This window comes from Lepidochelys kempii, chromosome 2 (genome assembly GCF_965140285.1).
Source record: "Lepidochelys kempii isolate rLepKem1 chromosome 2, rLepKem1.hap1, whole genome shotgun sequence".
NCBI lineage: Eukaryota > Metazoa > Chordata > Testudines > Cheloniidae > Lepidochelys > Lepidochelys kempii.
Window position 1 is genome coordinate 237,025,400 of NC_136381.1, and position 19,245 is coordinate 237,044,644.

The 19,245-nt window shown below is 43.8% G+C and overlaps 2 protein-coding genes across 5 annotated transcripts in view; one reads left to right on the forward strand and one right to left on the reverse strand.

Annotated features, from left to right (window-relative positions):
• APBB1IP (amyloid beta precursor protein binding family B member 1 interacting protein) overlaps positions 1-16,668 on the forward strand; it is a 103,848-nt gene extending 87,180 nt beyond the window's left edge. For all 4 annotated transcript variants that reach the window (XM_073334280.2, XM_073334282.2, XM_073334281.1 and 1 more), the window contains 4 exons: positions 3,010-3,108; positions 3,611-3,728; positions 13,496-13,587; positions 14,379-16,668. In XM_073334280.2, the coding sequence (XP_073190381.1) occupies positions 3,010-3,108; positions 3,611-3,728; positions 13,496-13,587; positions 14,379-14,921 (852 nt within the window). In that variant the 3' untranslated portion in view covers positions 14,922-16,668. The remainder of the gene's footprint in view (positions 1-3,009; positions 3,109-3,610; positions 3,729-13,495; positions 13,588-14,378) is intronic.
• LOC140907712 (protein nucleotidyltransferase YdiU) overlaps positions 1-19,245 on the reverse strand; it is a 76,625-nt gene that overhangs the window by 1,215 nt on the left and 56,165 nt on the right. The window lies entirely within an intron of this gene.

The window sequence follows — 19,245 nt, forward strand, 5'->3', positions numbered from 1 at the left end:
CTTCTGAAAATTAGGCCCTTAGCCAATATGTGCTTCAGTTTCCCCATCTGTAAAATGGTGCTAATACTCCCTCCCCACCGTTATTAAGCACTGTGAGATCTATGGGATGTAATAAGATCTGTTATAGATTATTTTTCAGGCCCTATATTAGCAGAGTGGGTTTCTGTGGCTTTTAACATAAAGCCTGAATTCCCTTTTTGCTTCTTTGGAGTTTGCTTGAATGTTATCACTTTTCACTGGACCTATGGCTTCTGAGGAGCTGCTTTTTGAATTGTTGTCCTTTATAATTCACTTGATTGCTGGAAGTTTCCAAGGAAAAGGGAAATAAACCTCTTCAGAGAAGAAAGATGTTTTTGCTTTGCCATCTGATCATTGCAGTGAGCTTTCCGAAACACAGCGTGCACTGAGCCTGGAGGTGTGTGTGCTGGGTAACGCTGTGAGGCATTCTTGAGGTTGAGTCTCTCTCAGTTCTCTTGAACAGTATGGCTCTTCATCCCCCCTAAACTACGGCAATGCTTAGCTGGCAGTCATGCTACTTCCTTTTCAGCATTGTTGATTCCAGTGAGAAAGCTTCTCTTAGCGTTTGTCCAAGTTATTTGGGTTAAGTACAAATTTCCTTTCAGGAAGTTCTCACAAGTGATATTAAATGTGGTATTTGAAAAACTGAGGGAGACTCACAGGATCGTCGAACTGCTGTTCATTTTGGTGGGAAGAGAGGACCCTCTCTCTCATCGTATGTGCAGTGTGCCGGGACATTTGGTAGCATCCTCATCCGCCAGTGCTATAAAACCTTTGAAAAGTATTTGATGCCATCTGCTGGACTGAACAGAATATTACAAGTCAGACCAAAAATTCCCTGGCATCTTGTGAAACAAGCATCAGGAGTTGAAATTATCCATATGCCCATTCTAGCCCCTCCATATGAGAGGGGCTCTGGTCTGGAGATGTTCTTCACACCAGGAAACTGAATTGGACCTTGGATGTTCTGAGTTGGAGTTCCCCAGGATAAACAACCAACAGTGCACTTGGATAAAACCAGTGAAATAAGCCAGTGATAATGTCTTTGTAACCCTTTTGTCAGCAGTTGTCAGCAGCAAAAATGGCCAGGTTCAAATATCTAGGGGTTCTTCCTAGAATTAACCAATACTACCACAAGCTTGAACCCCTACCCAGAAAACCGGGAAAACTAAATATTGCCTCTGTGCACCCTTAACTGGCATGCACCAACTTTGTGTATAAAACAAAGAAAATGTTATTGGGGGAAAGGAATACGGCATTAATTTGGGGAAACACAACAACATAAGTTATTCATACGTTTATATGAGTAGTAGGTAAAACACTCACCCACAGTCTTTTTGGCAGTAATCCTTTGCCTCAGTTTCCCCACCTGCTGATGTGAACACCCGATGGACATATGTCCCTTTAACACCTCACTTTCTCACTAGTGCACCCCATATACCCCACCCACCCATGGGTTTTGGCGTTTTTTTGGTCAGTGATTAGTCCTGGAGTGTGGGAATACAGTCAGGCAGACTCATCTCTGGCCTCAAAAAGGAAGTACTGCCTTAGTACTACCTCTGCATCATATCTTATCAGGATGCAGGTCCTTGGACTCCAAACCTAGCAATAGTGACTGCTGCTCTAGAGGTGCTATGTAGGTGCCAGACATAGGTCCTTACGAGAGTGAATTCAGTTCTATCATTGCACTATGGAAGAGGTTCAGTGACAAATAGGGTGACCAGACAGCAAGTGTGAAAAATCGGGACAGGGGGAAGGGGGTAATAGGAGCCTATATAAGAAAAAGACCCAAAAATCGGGACTGTCCCTATAAAATCGGGACATCTGGTCACCCTAGTGACAAAGGACCCTGGAGCACAGTCCCGGGCACAAGAGATTTACTTCTCACAAGGTAAGAACCCTGTGTGACTAGCTGTACTGTCCAGCTGTGCAATAGTTTGGGGTTATGGCAATGCCTATCAGGGCATATTAAGTACAGTTTTATGCCCTTTTGTCACACACTAGGTAGGGTAACATTTAATTTCCCCCTACATCCAGCACTTTGGTTGTTTTGGTTAAAATTAATTAAAGTTCACACTGGGAGGGCGGATGGATAACATAAGGTCTGCTCATCCTGTCTCGTCTCCTTGTTCACCAATAGATAGTAGCAGAAATCTCCTGAGTTTAGAGTTTCAGAGCTGCCCAGGTTTACATCCTACTCTACTGTAGCATTGAAGGCTAGTTCCTTCAAAGTCTAAAATCAATAGGTGCAATTTTCAGGCAAGCAGTCTGACTGAAATTTGAAGCAGACTCTGAACTGTAGGGATATATCAGTGTTGAGCAGTAGCAGTAAGAGTTCCAAAACCAGTTCAAAGAATCAAAGGATTTAAGTGCCCTGGAAAAAGTGATTACTTTTGGTAGTGTTGCATTATGTATAAATCTATAGCTACAATAGGATGAAATTTGGCACCCATGTTGGTGAGAGGTACAACAGATAAAGGGGCATAGAACAAAAACTTGGAGTAATAGCGTAGAGCTAACTCACAGGAAGACAATGAGTCTAAAGACAAAAATCTGTTTCAGCTGAAGATCTGTGCTTATCCAAATTGAATGTGCTCTTTAGAAATGATAATCATGTTGTATTTTCAGGCTGGATGTGTTACAGATTGCAACAGACTTCCTCTGTTTACATATTGAGCGCTAGGCACTGAACCATGACATTTCTAGACTTTATTGACCTGTAGGTCACATTTTAGCTTTCTAAAACTCAGGTATTTACATTGCAGACATCTCTTACAACCTGTTACATTTATTATAAGCAAATGCTACAAATGTTAATCCCTACGTGCTGCAGTTTTTTATTTCATTTTTTACACACTGATAATTGTCATCTTCATGTTAACGTGCTCTAGAAAGGCAGTGTTCCCATTGCAATCACCATATGGGGCTTTGACTTTTTTACATTTTGCCTGATATATGTAGGTTTCTAACTGCAAGAATTATTCATTCCAGCATCCCCAGATTCAAAAGGAATCACAATATATCAAGTATTTATGCTGTGATGACCAATGGACTCTACAGCAGTGGGTAACAGGAATCAGAATTGCCAAGGTGAGAACGAAGACAATTTTCTTCTCTCCCCCCTGTCCCAACTCCCTCAGCTAACTGGTTGTCATCAAGGCTCAGTGCATCCAGTCAGTGAACAGTAAGTAGCTTGATCCTAGCTTCTGTAATTGCCACTGTTTCTTGCTGTGGGATGACACCAAATAGACATCCCCCAGGCTTCCCCGGTGCCCCTTTACAAAGTGCTTTGACTATAGCATACGGTGCTATAGTATTATTCTAAGCACTTATCTTGCATTGAGTGGATCCTAGGGCAAAATCCCATTGAAATCAATAGGGTGCAGGGATCAGTAGACTCTACGCAGGTGCAGGGATTCTCCCTGGCATGTCCCAGTACAGATTCAGGCTCACTATTTGTAGAAATAGCTGCTTTCTAACAAAATTTGGGAAAGGGTTCAAAAAAATGCAGCTCACAGCAAATGTGTGTTTGGACATGCAGACAGTTGCGTTGACTCTGCTCCAGGATTAAAGGTGCGCTTTATTTCCCCAGTATGGCAAGACACTGTATGATAACTACAAACGTGCAGTACAAAGGGCCAGCTTGGCCTCTGGATGGGCAAACCTGGCGACTGTGAAACCAGCTGTCACTGCAGGATCATCCTTGACAGGTATCTACACTGTTTGACATGGTTAAACCTTAGGCAAGAGTGCTGGGGATTTTCTGTCCCATGAGCTTAGTAATAAGACTTTTTGTTCTGGCCCACAATTGTAATCCATAGCCATGAGATACTGCTACAGGAAATAAATTCACATCTTCAAACATAAGTCACCAAGAGCAGAATAGAGTTAACATGCATTCCTGGCACATTGAATAGAATGCTTTTTTGGTGGCTTCCATATATAGATTCCCCTTCACTATGCCTCATCTTGACTAAATGGCCAAGATCCTGTAGTCTCTCATTCAGAGAAAGACATGTTCATCATCTCTACATTGTCACTCTTGGAACGTTTGCTCCAGTGGGCTTTCCTGAGGATGATGCTGTTTTCACTCCAAGAAGTGATCAGGACAGCAGTGAGCCACTCTATCTAAAAATCAGAATGAGATAAGGAAGAGAACACTATTTCCATCACAGCGTGGGACAAGAGGCCCCAGAGTCTTTAGCAAACTCATCTTCACTACAGCACAGTCACAAAGGGGGAGCGTGGGGGCAATTTCTAACTTTACATCTGTTAGTATATCTGTTGCTTTCTGTTGCCCATTTATCACTGTAGAGCAGCATTTCCCAAACTGTGGCGGGCTCAGGGGATTGTGAGGGTACAAAGGGTCATAAGACATTAAAAGTGTGTGTGGGGGAGTTGGGGGTGTGGAGAGAAAATGCAAGAAAGCCAGAATATGTTCCAGTTGAAGTAGCTCCTGTCCCAGGGAGCTGGCTGGGCTCGGCTTTCCATGCTGGGTATTGTGATCCCATGCACCAAGGACGAGGTCACAGTGCCACTCAGATTAGGCCTGGCTGCCCTGCAGTCAGAGAGGCAGGGCCCCTGTGTACCAGGGGCCAGGTCGCAATGCCTCAAGTGTGGAAAATTGAGGCTAGCTGTCCCTATGGGCCAGGAGCTACTGCTGCAGGGTGAGTGGGGGGGAGGCTGGGTCTCACTCTGCAATTCACACACACATGGACCTGCCACCCCTTAGTGGCAGCACCCAACCACCCTTTCTCCTGGGCTTCCCACTCCCCACACCCATCTTTGTGCTTTTAACTTTCCCCAAAATACCCAAACCAAAGCAAAAAAAACCCAAAAAACAAGCCACACCTCTGACTCCTGGGGATCTCATTGACATAGGTGAGCCCCCCAAAGGTGGAGGGTGTACCCTGAAGAAGTTTGCTGAAGAGGCATAACAGGGTATGACAATAATAGTAACCTGCACAACTATTTTTACTTCACACATTTGAAATATATTTTATTTGTTACGAAAAGTGTTCTGGGCCCCCTTTAAATAATTACAATACCCAATGCCTTTAAAACTAGTTAAAATCAAATTAAACAAACTATCCCCACCCCACCAGTATTGTCACCTTCCACATTCCCCCATCACAACGCTAAATAAATAAATAAAATCATCCCACTCCAGAATTCTCTAGATACCTTCCCCAGGCCTTACCTGCCCTCGCCCCAAATGCCTGGGGGGGAGCAGCATGCCTGGAAAAGTTCAGGTTCCTGGCGACCAGCAAAGGGACTGAGTTCCAAAGTCAAGGGGAACTCCCTGCCAGCGGCTCCATTTGAGAGGCATGGGACGGCTTCTGGAGGGGTGGCGGATTGACTCAGATTTGATGTTGTGATGGGGAGTGACTGACTTCAGTAGGTTTCCACGCAAGTGCAGGAATCCATGCTAGGAGATCCCAGAACAGGAGCAGGGCTTACTTGAGCATATGCACGTCTATGGTTTTGACCATTGACAAGAATCTAGGCATAGGTCATAATAAGTGATCACACAACACACTGCATGTCTCTCACAGCAGAAGGATAGCTGTCTTCTAGACCAGTGGTTTTGAAACTACAGGTTGTGAGCCATTACTGGGTTACAGAATGTAAGGCACTGGGTCACGGCGACTCTGGTCAGCACTGCTGACTGGGCCGTTAAAAGTCCCATCAGCGGTGCTGCCTGGCTAAGGCAGGCTAGTTCTTACCTGTTCTGACACCGTGCTGTGCCCTGGAAGTGGCCAGCATCAGGTCCGGCTACTAGGCAGGGGGGCTGCAGGGCTCCACGTGCTGCCCCTGCCCCGAGCACTCCCATTGGCCAGGAACCAGCCAATGGGAGCTGGGGGGGGAAGCGGTGCCTGCAGGCGAGAGCCGCACGGAGCCACTTGCGCGCCTCCGCCTAGGAGCCACACCTGCTGCTGGCCGCTTCTGGGGCACAGCGTGGTCCGTGGTGCCAGGACAGGCAGGACCCGTGGTGCCTGGCCTTAGCACCACTGCTGCGCCACTGCCTGGGAGCCACCCGAAGTAAGCCCGCACCCCAACCCCGTGCCCCAATCCCCTGCCCCAGCCTTGAGCCCCCCCCAACCTGGAGCCCATTCCTGTACTCCAAATCCCTCATCCCTGGCCCCATTCGAGCCTGCACCCCCAGCTCAGAGCCCTGACCCCCTTTCGCACCCCAATCTCCTACCCCAGCCCAGAGCCCCTTCCTGCACCCCAAACCCCTCATCCCTGGCCCCACTCCAGAGCCTGCACCCCCAGCCCAGAGCTCTGACCCCCTCCTGCACCCCAACCTCCTGCCCTAGCTCAGAGCCCCCTCCCACACCCGGAACCCCTCATTCCTGGCCCCAACCTGGAGCCATCACCCCTGCACCCCAACCCCCTGCTCCAGCCCTGAGCCCCTCCCACACCCCAAACCGCTCATCCCCAGCTCAATTGGGTCACAGGCATCAACAATTTTCTTCAACTGGGTCGCCAAAAAAGAAGTTTGAAAACCACAGTTCTAGACTATACATGGAACCTGAATGTGTGTGAGGGGGAGAAGCTTTGATAATTTTAAATTATTATTTCAGTGGGAGCCAGGGGTACTCAGGGATTTTAAATCATGGGAGGGTTTTTTTATATTTATATGGATGTGTGTGTGCAAATTATATACACAGACAAACACACAGTGGAACACAATCAAAATACAAATGACCTATAGTGGTGATACTGATTAATTTCATACATTATAACATGTTCAAATATAGAATAGAAGCAGTAAACCAAGCGAACACTTCCACTGCCTATTAATCTGAAAGAATGGCTCATATTAAATGGTCATATACCTGTTGAAAGATGTTATTAACTGATATCACTGTAGACTTATCGATTGAGGGTTATTAACATTCTAGTGCAGGTAGGTTATTGGGACTATACATACACTCTGCGAGCATCTATCACCCGAGGCCAGTGGTCCCCAACGCGGTGCCCGCGGGTGCCATGGCGCCTGCCTGGGCATTTATGTGCGCCCGCCTACGGACAAGGGAGCACTTCCGCCGGACAACCCGCCGCCGAGGAGCGCGGCCGCTGGACAACCAGCTGCCGAAATGCCGCCCAGAAGCGGCAACGCCAAGGAACGTCGCCGCTGAAATGCCACCATTTCGGCGGCTGGTCGTCCGGTGCCCGTCACACTCTCTTCTGGGAACATGAATATGCTATTGCAACAGAGAGGTTGGGGACCACTGCACTAGCCCAACATAAAATACAGCTAATTAGATGTGGCCAGAACTTAGTCTCCCCCTGTCCCCCCTTCCTTTTTATCATATGGAATGTCTAACAATGAGCAGCTGCTGGCTGACATTCTAAAATGGGGCGGAATATTTTTTCAAACTGCCATTCACAATATTGGCTGGAATTAATAGCAGCGCTCTCTCTACAAGCCTGCACTAACACGAGAGGGAGTTTTGTTTCATCAGCCTCGATAACCGCTGAAGCATTGCTCAGATGGCAGGTGGCGCTTCCTGTTCTCATATCTCATTTGTAGCATGTACGGTGATCGGAACGTTGTGGCCAACGTTTGAGGTATCTGCAAACACCCAAAGTGCAGAGTCTGTGGTTTTTTAAGGGTCCTTTGTGCCAAAGTAATCTCATGCAATATGTTGTTTTCATCTCTGTCTTGCTACATTAATCTTCATATGGTTGAACGCACAGTGTATAGTTTTGCCAACACATCAGGGTGTTCAAAAGACCAAGGCTGCTGCTGTTCCCTGTGCAAGGGGCCTGTTGCTATACAGGACATTTTGTATTCTATTTTGGACAAAAATTTGCCAATTTAAAAAACTGTTAATAATTTTGTTTGAACATTGGAAAGACTATAAAACAAAATTAGAGAGAAGGCAGCATGGAATTACTCTGGATTTTCACTGATGTAATGGAACATGCTTTAGCTGGCTGTCCTTGTGTATAGCAGGTTGGGGATCAAGTGCCAAATGGTGCCCTTAAGTCTTGTGCCATTTGGAAAATAGAGACAGAGCCATTAATGCCAGGAGGCATTGGCAGCGGGTTTCCATTTAGCTATTCCCTGACTTCCTGATTATATCATTTTGCCAGACAGGTCCACTGTGCGGAGAGGGCCAGGATACAGCGCCCTACATCTATCCACCCTCTCCCCTTCTAGGGTCAGCAGAACTGGAGATTAGAACATTTTTGACCAGACTGACCCAAAAGCTCTCACTGTTTGTGAATTGTTCTTCAGTGCCATTCACGGAAAGACTACACACACCAAGTAGGGAAAATGTGTCCCCCCAGCTAAGCAGCTGGATTATGGATCCCAGCTGGTCCACCAATCTCTCTGCAGGGTGCTTGCACCCACTGACTTGTACCTAGTGGTCCACATGATTGATTGCAGCTTATGGAAGTTCCTTGTTGAATTTTTAACAAACATTGAATATAGTGCCCATAATCAGCATGGCACATGGAATTAAGTAGATTTATTTCAATGAATACATAAAAAGCAGAGACCCCAGGCCAAGTTCTACCCTGACTTGCATCATGTGTAGCCGTAGTGAAGTCAATGACACAGCAGAGTTTGGTCTTGCTTCTCTGTTTGTTAAAGCTGTGTGATCTGTAAATCTTCTAATCAAGTCATTTACTGTTAATACTTGGAACTTTGCACATCATATTCATAGCACCTATTTCAGAGGTGGGCAAACTACAGCCCCCGGGACCGTCCTGCCCAGCCCCTGAGCTCCCGGCCGGGGAGGCTAGTCCCCGGCCCCTCCTCCCCTGTAGCTACGCCGCTTGCGCCCGCCCACCTCCCAGGCTTTCCAATAAGCCTGTCCTGCCGCCGGCATGGTAAGGGGGTGGGGGCGCTGGATAAGGGGGCAGGAGGTCCCGTGGGGCAGTCAGGGGACAGGGGGTGGTTGGATGGGGTGGAGGTTTGGGGCAGGGTGGTCAGGAGATAGGGAGTGGGGGAGTTGGATAGGGGGTGGGGTCCCTGGGGGTCAGGGTCCTGGGCAGGGACAGGGAGCAGGGGGGTTTGGATAGGGAGGTGGGGGTTCTGGGGGGGCAGTTAGGGACGGAGTCCCAGGAGGAGGTGATCAGGGGACAAGGGGGGGGGTTGGATGGGTCAGGGGTCCTGGGGGGCCTGTCAGGAGGTGGGGGTGTTGAGAGGGGTTGGGGCAGTCAGGGGACAGGGAGCGGGTGGATAGGGGTTGGGGCAGTCAGGGGGGCAGTTAGGAGACAAGGAGCAGGAGGGGTTGGATGGGTCTAGGGTTCTGAGGGGGCAGTCGGGGGGCAGACTGTTTGGGGGGGCACAGCTTTCCCTACCCGGTCCTCCATACCGTTTCGCAACTCCGATGTGGCCCTCGGGCCGAAAAGTTTGCCCACCCCTGACCTATTTACTAAATGGACAAATGCAGCAATTTTATTTGCACATGCCAGGACGAAAAACATCTGTGTTCAGACATGTATTACAGGATATTCAGTGCTCATTAAAACCCTGATCCAAGAAGCACTTGAGCACAAGTAGTCTCACTGACTGGTCCTGTGGTTAAAGTGACACACATTTAACTGCTCTGGTGGACTAGGTCTTACATTGGCTGTTTGATAAATTATGGCCAGCTAGTTACATGGTTTCAGTTAGCAAAGAAATCACAGTTCAGTGCTTTCCGATGCAGAAATAACTGTCATAGGGCAGGGGTTCTCAACCTTTTTCTTTCTGAGGCCCCCCACCAACATACTATAAAAAGTCCACAGCCCACCTGTGCCACATAGACTGTTTTTCTGCATATAAAAGCCAGGGCCAGCACAAAGGGGTAGCAAGCAGGGCAATTGCCTGGGGCCTCACACCACAGGGGTCCCTGTGACGCTAAGTTGCTCAGGCTTCAGCCCCAGGTGGCAGGGCTCAAGTCCTGGGCTTCAGCCCCACATAGCAGGACTTCAGCTTTCTGCTCTGGGTCCCAGCTAGACTAATACTGGCCCTGCTTGGCGGACCCCCTGAAACCTGCTTGCGGCCCCGGACCCCTGAATGCATCCGATGAGGTGAGCAGTAGCTCACGAAAGCTTATGCTCAAATAAATGTGTCAGTTTCTAAGGTGCCACAAGTCCTCCTTTTCTTTTTGCGGATACAGACTAACATGGCTGCTACTCTGAAACCTGTCACTGTTATAGAGTATCATGTAGACTTTCTAGAAGATTTAGAGCCTGCGAATCCACAACTACACTTAACTTCAATGGGAGCACCTCTGAGAATCACATCCTTATTTTCCAGCCAGTTTTCTGTGCCTTACATTGTTAGAGAATCTGCTGTAGCAATAGCAGGGACTGATGTTTCTCGTGATGTAAGCACAGGATATGGAAATTGTAGATCATATCTTATTTCTTCAACTGAAAATGTAATCCATAAAGATGCTATAACTCTGAAAGGCCTTTCTTCCATCTTCATTGGGTCTCAGCATAGTAAATTACACTAAGAAAACTAGACTATTTATTGAGGTTCAGAAATTTATGCATCAGATATCAAGGAGGTATGTTTACTTCTTTCACGTGTTGCAGTTTCCAAAGGCCCCAGACTAAACTGGAGAGTTCGTTTAATCCATCCTAGACTATAAAGTTTGTTTTTTCTAGTAACCACAAGCTCTGTTTTGTCATCATTCAGTTTAGCAACACTGACATTTCTACACAGTCCCTTACACAACACTGATAGCATGCAAAACTCTTCCAGGGTTTTAATTTAGTCAGCTAGCAAACATTTACTACTCTGCAGTGTATTCGGTTTCACAAGCCTCCCATAACTCCCTCCTAGAGAAAATACAAAGATTCAGAGCTGTGAACTAAGTTAATAATGAAAAGTAGGGCTGTCAGGCAATTAAAAAAATGTATTATGATTAATCATGGTGTTAAACAACAATAGAATACCAATTATTTTAAATATTTGTGGATATTTACTACATTTTCAAAAATATTAATTTCAATTACAACACAGAATACAAAGTCAACAGTGCTCACTTTATATTTATTTTTAATTACAAATATTTGCACTGTAAAAAACAAAAAAAAATTTATTTTTCAGTTCACCTCATACAAGAACTGTAGTGCAATTTCTTTATTACGAAAATGGAACTTACTAATGTAGAATTATGTACAAAAAACCGTGCATTCAAAAATAAAAATGTAAAACTTTCGAGCCTACAGGTCCACTCAGTCCTACTTCTTGGTCAGCCAGTTTACTCAGACAATCAAGGTTGGTTACAATTAGAAGGAAATAATGCTGCCTGGTTTTTGTTTACAATGTCACCTGAAAGTGAGAACAGGCGTTCGCATGACACTGTTGTAGCTGGTGTTGGAAGATATTTACATGCCAGATGCACTAAAGATTCATATGTCCCTTCATGCTTCAGTGACCATTCCAGAGGACATACTTCCATGGTGATGATGGGTTCTGCTTGATAACAATCCAAAGCAGTGCGGACTGACACATGTTCATTTTCATCATCTGAGTCAGATGCCACAAGCAGAAGATTGATTTTCTTTTTTGATCATTTGGGTTCGGTAGTTTCCACATCAAAGTGTTGCTTTTCTAAAAGCATTCTCCACACCTCGTCCCTCTCAGATTTTGGATGGCACTTCAGATTCTTAAACCTTGTTTCGAGTGTTGTAGCTATTTTTAGAAATCTCACATTGGTACCTTCTTTGCATTTTGTCAAATCTACTATGAAAGTGTTCTTAAAACGAACATGTGCTAGGTCATTATCTGAGACTGCTATAACATGAAATATATGCAGAATGCGGGTAAAACAGAGCAGGAGACATACAATTCTCCCCCCAAGGAGTGCAGTCACAAATTTAATTGATGCATTATTTTTTTAACGAGCCTCATCAGCATGGAAGCATGTCCTCTGGAATGGTGGCCGAAGCATGGAAGGGGCATACGAATGTTTAGCATATCTGGCATGTAAATACCTTGCAACGCCTGCTACAAAAGTGCTGTGTGAGTGCCTGTTCTCACTTTCAGGTGACACCGTAAATAAGAAGCAGGCAGCATTATCTCCTGTCAACGTAAACAAACTTGTTTGTCTTAGCAATTGGCAGAATAAGAAGTAGGGCTGAGTGGACTTGTAGGCACTAAAGTTTTACACTGTTTTGTTTTTGACTGCAGTTATGTAACCAAAAAAAAATCTGCATTTGTAAATTACACTTTCACGATAAAGAGATTGCACTTCAGTACTTGTATGAGGTGAACTGAAAAATACAATTTCTTTTATCATTTTTACAGTGCAAATATTTGTAATAAAAAAAATAATATAAAGTGAGCACTGTGCACTTTGCATTCTGTGTTGTAATTAGAAAAGGAGGACATGTGGCACCTCAGAGACTAACAAATTTATCTGAGCATAAGCTTTCGTGAGCTACAGCTCACTTCATCAGATGCATGTATTTTCCACTGCATGCATCCAGTGAAGTGAGCTGTGGCTCACGAAAGCTTATGCTCAAATAAATTGGTTAGTCTCTAAGGTGCCACAAGTACTCCTTTTCTTTTTGCGGATACAGACTAACATGGCTGCTACTCTGAAATCTGTGTTGTAATTGAAATCAATATTGAAAATGTAGAAAAACATAAAAAAATATTTAATAAATGTCAATTGGTATTGTATGGGTATAAGTGTGATTATTTTTTTTAATTGTGATTAATTTTTTTTTAGTTAATTGAGTGAGTTAACTGTGATTAATTGACAGCTAATGACAACTAATGAAAAGGGATGACCCCATCCATAATATCCTAAGACCTGAAATCTGACAGCCTTATCCATATAGAATGATTATACTTTTGTCTCTAAACGTAAGCAGGCTCCATTTTAAAAAAATCCAGGAAAAAATGTATTGTTGTACAGTTAAATTCTCAAACGAAACACTACTAAAAGCGTTAGCAAAATTTTACACTGTAATTAAGAATTCAACCAATGAAAGGTCAGAAAATACCATCCTTAACTCTACCCACATGCCCTGGCTTAACCTGAAGCCCAAAGACCTTCTTCCCTAGTTCTGTGCCATCCTAACTCGGCCCCTTTCCACCAGTGAAATCCAGAGACTCTCATGCTTCCATCACCTTTTGAGACACTGATAATTCCACTCTGATAATCTTTGCAATACTGTTTCCTTTAGGATTGCCAGTTGCACTTAAGGGTAAAATTTGTATGGTCATTGATTTGATGAAATGGTTTCACTTGTTTGTTTTTCACAGCAAGTCAGTCAGAACTGAATAAAAAAGTGGAAAACAAGCAAAAGGCAACGTTTTAACTCTGCATGGTCCTTTTTGATGAAGTAAAATCCATGAGAGTTCAATTACTGTCTTGAGAATTCTAGCTCTTAGTACCCTGCTGGAAAACGAACAGATTTTTTTGTTAATTCTTATTCTTCATTGCTTGAGTTCTGGTTAATTCTGCACATTCAATACACCTGTGTTTTCCTTCCTCTTTTTGAGACATAACAGGCACTGTTCAAGCAAATGGACAGATTCTCCAGAACATACCTCCTGCCAGCTTGGAGGCCCAGAAACACACTGAGATGACAAAGGTACAAACCAGAGGTTTCTGTTGGGGCACTATAGCTAAATTTCACCTCACCCACTCTCTGTCCCTTCAAAGCACTAGAGCATTAAGGGGTAGTGTGTTGGTTTTGCCATTTGGGGAGGTGGATGGCTGACTCCTCCTGTTTCAGTTAACTCTTTCAGAGCCAGGATGGGGTACACAGCCCATTACAAATACTAAACTCTTAAGACAGCACTTTAAATCAGCTGATCTCAAGGTGCTTTATGAAGGAGGTCAGTATCACTATCCCTGTTTTAAAAAAACAGTCTTTAACTGACCACAGGGGTTGTTAGGCACTCCTACTAAAAGCACCGAATGTGCTGCGCTCACAGTTTCTACCAGCCTGGGACCGGAGGCCCAAACTCAAGTTTTGAACTTCACGCCATGGTAGCTCATTGCTCTACAACAGAGCACAGAGCTGACTACAATCTATCTTCCAATTAATATATTTCATTTGTGTTTATTTCTGCCCACCATCTCTGTACAGCTGGGACTAAGAACGTGTACTGGGCTTGTGTGTTCATCCATAGTATAAGGCTTCATTTGAAGGTCAGCCACTACCTGCCCACTATGATTTCTAGGATGGGGAGTCCTGGTTAGATCATTTGAGTTCTGTGTTCTGTTGCAACAAGGAGTTGATTCTGTGACAGTGAGAAATAGTGAAATCAGCTTATGCCTTTCCATACCAATTCAAATGATGTCACTTTGCAACATTAGTTCATAAATGGGCTTACTATAATACCAATCACCACAACTCTGTTGTTTTATTTATTAAAGGATAAGAAACCAAATGATGTCAATGCCTGCTGTTCAGTGCAGCCAACCAGCCAGCCGCAGACATACCAGAATAAACGGGCCTCAATAAAGCCACCACCGCCTCAAAGGCGATCTTCAGCTGTGAGCTCTACACCTCTTCTACCTGTCCAACCCAAACGCGGAAGTGGAGTTTTCACATCAGATCCACTCACTTTTCCAGCACCACCACCACCTGAAATGACAGAGGATTTGCCACCACCGCCACCTGAATTCTGTGAAGATCCTCCAGATTTTGTGCCCCCTCCACCACCCACATGTAGCAGCAGCAGTGAAGACCTGCTACCACCCCCTCCACCTTCACCTCCACCGGCCTCTGTCTCCAGTAAGCCACTACCTGTGACAAAGAAAGCTGTGCCACTTCCTCCAAAAAGACACGTGAACACTGAATGGACAGAAGAACCAAAGTCAACGGGGCTGCCTCCAGCTGGAGGTGGAAGTGGACAGCCAGATCTCATGTCTGATCTGATGAAAGCCCTACAGAAGAAAAGGGGCAACACCTCTTGAAATCTATGGGACAGACTGACTTTAAACCACAGCTCTCATTGTGGGGGTTTCCTGGAAGGGTTGTCCTGGAACAGGAGCCCTGGGAGGAATTCTGCCTGACCCTGAATTCCTCCTGGGAGGTCCAGAGAAGTGCATGCTGGTGGTGATAGCTCTACCACAACTTGAGATGGGGTACTGTGCACTCCCTCTTTACTGAGCCTGCACCCCTAGCTGAGGTGAGAGGTTGGGCCCAAACCCCTGTCCCTCACTCCACTATGAATGGCTAGGGTTGGTGGCAGCAGTACTAGCCTAGATTAGTGCCTTCACTTGGTGAGTGAACGTACAGCCTCTGTGGTGGGATTAGAGCTGGTTGAAAAGGGCCAATTTTTCATGGGAAATTTTTTCATTTTTTTTCTATATGGACCATTTTTTGTTTTCAATTTCTGGGTTTTAATCAAAAATATAGAAAATTTCAACAAAATAATTTTTTTCACCTAAAGTTTTCAGTTTGGTCAAAAACATTTTTCAATTTTATAATTTGGACAAAAGTTTTTTTAATTAAAAATTTTCAACCAGCTCTGTCTAGGATGCAGTGTGGATAAGGCTTTTGGCAGCCGCTCATTCGCACCCTTGCACACCCATGCCTTGCCATCAACAGTCTGCCACTTTGACATTTACTGAAATGGTTTAAATTCAAATGTCCCCATATAAAACTAAAATTACTTTGGTCAGCTATGACAGCGGTTGTTTATAAACTTCATTTATCTGTTTAATTTTTAGACTAAATCATTTTAAGATAACTATTTGTCATTTTTTCCTTTGGTTAACAATTTTTGTCTTAAACTATATCTAAAAATATTCCTCTCATAAAGACTTTCAAATTATCTTGTACTTGTATATGAATTTGTCTCCTTCTACACACGTGTCCTCATTTGTGCTTCTCGTAATTCTCTCTTGGTCACTTAAGGTGCATTCATTATTAGTCCCCAAATAAAAATCTCTTTTATTTTATGTCTGTACAAACAGTGTCAAAGTTAACAAACATGGATCTTTACTGGCATCTGGTATCTCATTCAACTTAAAATATTTTAAGACATCATCTTTGGTATCTCGTGGGCTCTTCCTGTTTTCTTCTTCCCCCTCTTATGAAAGACTGTATAATTAATATGCTTTTGCATTTTCAGTATTTGAAAAACAGGAAAATAAATTGGAGACAATTCATTCTTAGTATAGAATCAATAACTGGAATTACACTAGGAAAGGGTTCCGTGCATCAAAGATCTGAACTAATGAGGGCTACAAGGACATCAATATATAACAACTGATCTCCTCCTGCCCATATAGAAAGGGGTATTCGGCTACCTCCACCTCACTGTGCCAGACTCCCTGCGATCACACGGAGTGCTCTCCAGGTTTCGTGCCTGGGTGATTGGCCAAGGAGAAGTCCACCAACCCCACAAGGAGTCTGCAGGATATTCTGCTGTATTAACTTTACAGCAAAAACACCTTCTGAAGGGGGATTCCCCAGCCTGTGTCTGCCTCTGAAGTACCTGACAGTAGAGTGTCATTTTATGGAGAGTAATTAGGGAGGGATGGATGGAGAATTAGCTATGTGTACTCTTTTGGCATAAAAACCTCTCTCAAAACACACCACGCCTGTCTGATATCTGATTTTTATACCAAATGTTTTTTATTCTTTTAAAAACTATTCAACTGTTATCAAAATAAAGCATAATACAGCATATCACTGAAGTTGTTAATATTTCATAGTAAGTTGGTGCTTCTCTGAACACATGAAGACAACAGACTATTACACAGCTTTTCTGGTGTCCACTGTTCTCAGAGCAATGCTCAGACTACTGCCCCATATCCTCAACTCCTCACTCAATGTATTATAACACAAGGAATTTTTAAATGCAACACACTTTACATTTGTAATTGTGATTGCAAAAATTCAACAACTTATGTTCTAAAAGTGAAAGGTGAACTTTCTTCAAAATACAACGGCAAACTTAAAGGAAAACTCCAGGGATTAGTTATAATGCCTTGGGCGTTTAGCCATTTGTTTACTATGTTTATATCTTTACTGAATTTAAGATCTCTATTTCATGACCAGAGTTGCTGTTTTAATGATGTACTAATGAGTACCATATTGATGATGTAAAGTAAGAATGAAAGCATCTGATCTTCCAAGAATAAGCACTAGAAATCAGAATATTGTAAATGAAAACATTTTTAAAAGATTTTTTTTTTAAATTTCTAACCCTTCTTTATATAACTAATCTGCATTTCTAATACATCTGTCACCATTTTATCTAGGTGCCATATACATTATTAAGGATACTTTGGTCTGAAAAGAAAATTAACATTCCTCCCTATTATAATCCACCAACTCAAATGGTATCAGGTCTTGGCCGTAGTCTTCCAAGAGTAATGTTGCTGGGATGTTTTGCTACTCCATCAGTGAAAGAAAGCCTGCTTAGAAAAATCAATCTTCCATTGTGCCTTAGAAGCAGAAAGTGATAAGGGAGGATTCCACAGGGTATCCCGTTAAAAACACCCAACTTGTGCCTCCATGTCACCCTGACAACTATCAATCACAGTATTTCTACCTCACCCCTAAATCACATCTACGATGGTGGAAAGTGGAGGAAGAGAGAACTTCTGAAATGACAGGCAGGGGCCAAGCTAAGAGCTTTAAAGAGTACAGCACCTTGCACAATGTTGGTGCTTAAACTGCAATAATTTATGGCCATGAAACACATCTGGAATCAGATCGGGAGCTCAGGGTGTAGAGCACTGTGTAATGCTCTCTCCTTGGTATACCTTACCTACAAAGCACCCCTGATGCGGAGTGTCAAGACACTTGTAGATTTCATGTGGCTTTCAGGTACTCCAGCACTGCAGTGATGCAAGATATATAGCTCATGTGGCAGAGACATAACCCAGAAATTAATGTATTAGTCATCACAAACAGCCTCATATCTTGTCATAGCTAGGTAAAAATTGAAGAAAGTATTTTTGATCACTGCTGCTATGTGGGTATTCATAAGAAGCAATGAGAGTAACAGGGCCTGAAGACAGTGCAACAGCTTAACAAAAGAAATTCTGATTATAGAATGAGATTGTAACTCTTGCCAATACCTCAAAATGCTTCCTCTTCTTACCAGCATGACCTCTGCCTTACTAGGGTTGAGCTTTAGCCAGGAACAGTTCATGCAGATTCCAGTTTCTCTCAAACATTGGGACAGGTTGAAAACAGCAGTGTCTGTGTTTGGTGAGAGATAAAGAGTGCAGTATCCCCAACAGAAGGAAGGCATTGCAACTCATAGCTTCTCACAATCTTGCTGAGTGCTCTAATGTAAAGTGGTTGCCATTAAAAAGTCAACATTAGCCAATAGCCATCACAAAGTTGTACCTAAGATTGCCAGTCTGGAGTATATGTGGAATGAAAGAGGTGATAAGGTTGGGTCTGCTGGAACCAATGAGTGAACTACGGAAGAGACGTAGCTGCCCATGACACCCTCTGGGATTGATCCAAGAAGAAGCGAAGCCAGCTTTGAGGGTTCTGTTCATTCCTGCAAGATAGGCCAGCGGCACCTCATGATTAACAATCAAAAACTGATACTAAATGTAAGTATTAGGATAGAAGCTTGGCTTCTGTCAGGATCAACTGTTGTTTTATCAGTGAAAGTCAGGGTTTGTTGGAGCAACTGGCCACCATCTTGATGGAAAAACTGATTATTTTGCTCCTGCTTTCACCATCAAATTGTGAAGGTGAACAGTCCATGTATGAGTATTACCAAAAGATATATTTACGATGTACATCATGTTTGGTGATCACTCCTGTGTACTTATGCATAGGGCCTGAGCCAAAGCCCATTGACATCAATGGGTTTTGGATCAGGCCCATAGGGAAACAATTCCTTAGGTATTACATGAGAGTTTTCCTTTAACCATAAACCATGTACGATGTAGAATTCATCTTTGCTCTTACTAACAAGAGTTTGTACAGTGCTTTGAAGATGAAAGCAGTGCACTGTATGTTTACTATAATACCACGTGGTAGAGATGTTTTGAGGACAGCATTGTCTGGCCTACACATAAGAGACAGTGATTAGATATTTTGGCCCAAACCAAACCAGAATTTTCCCTTTCAACTAATTCAAAGAGCAAGGCTCAAAGCTACATAGTTGTCCTATTTATCCTCGACACAAAAAAGTTTATCCTTAACCATTCTGGTTGGGCTGGCAGAACTGGGTTTTTCAAATTCCACTGCACTATGGCTTTTGTTGCCATAATTATTTGGAGCATATGTCCTTGTCAATGATTCAACAAGAGAAGG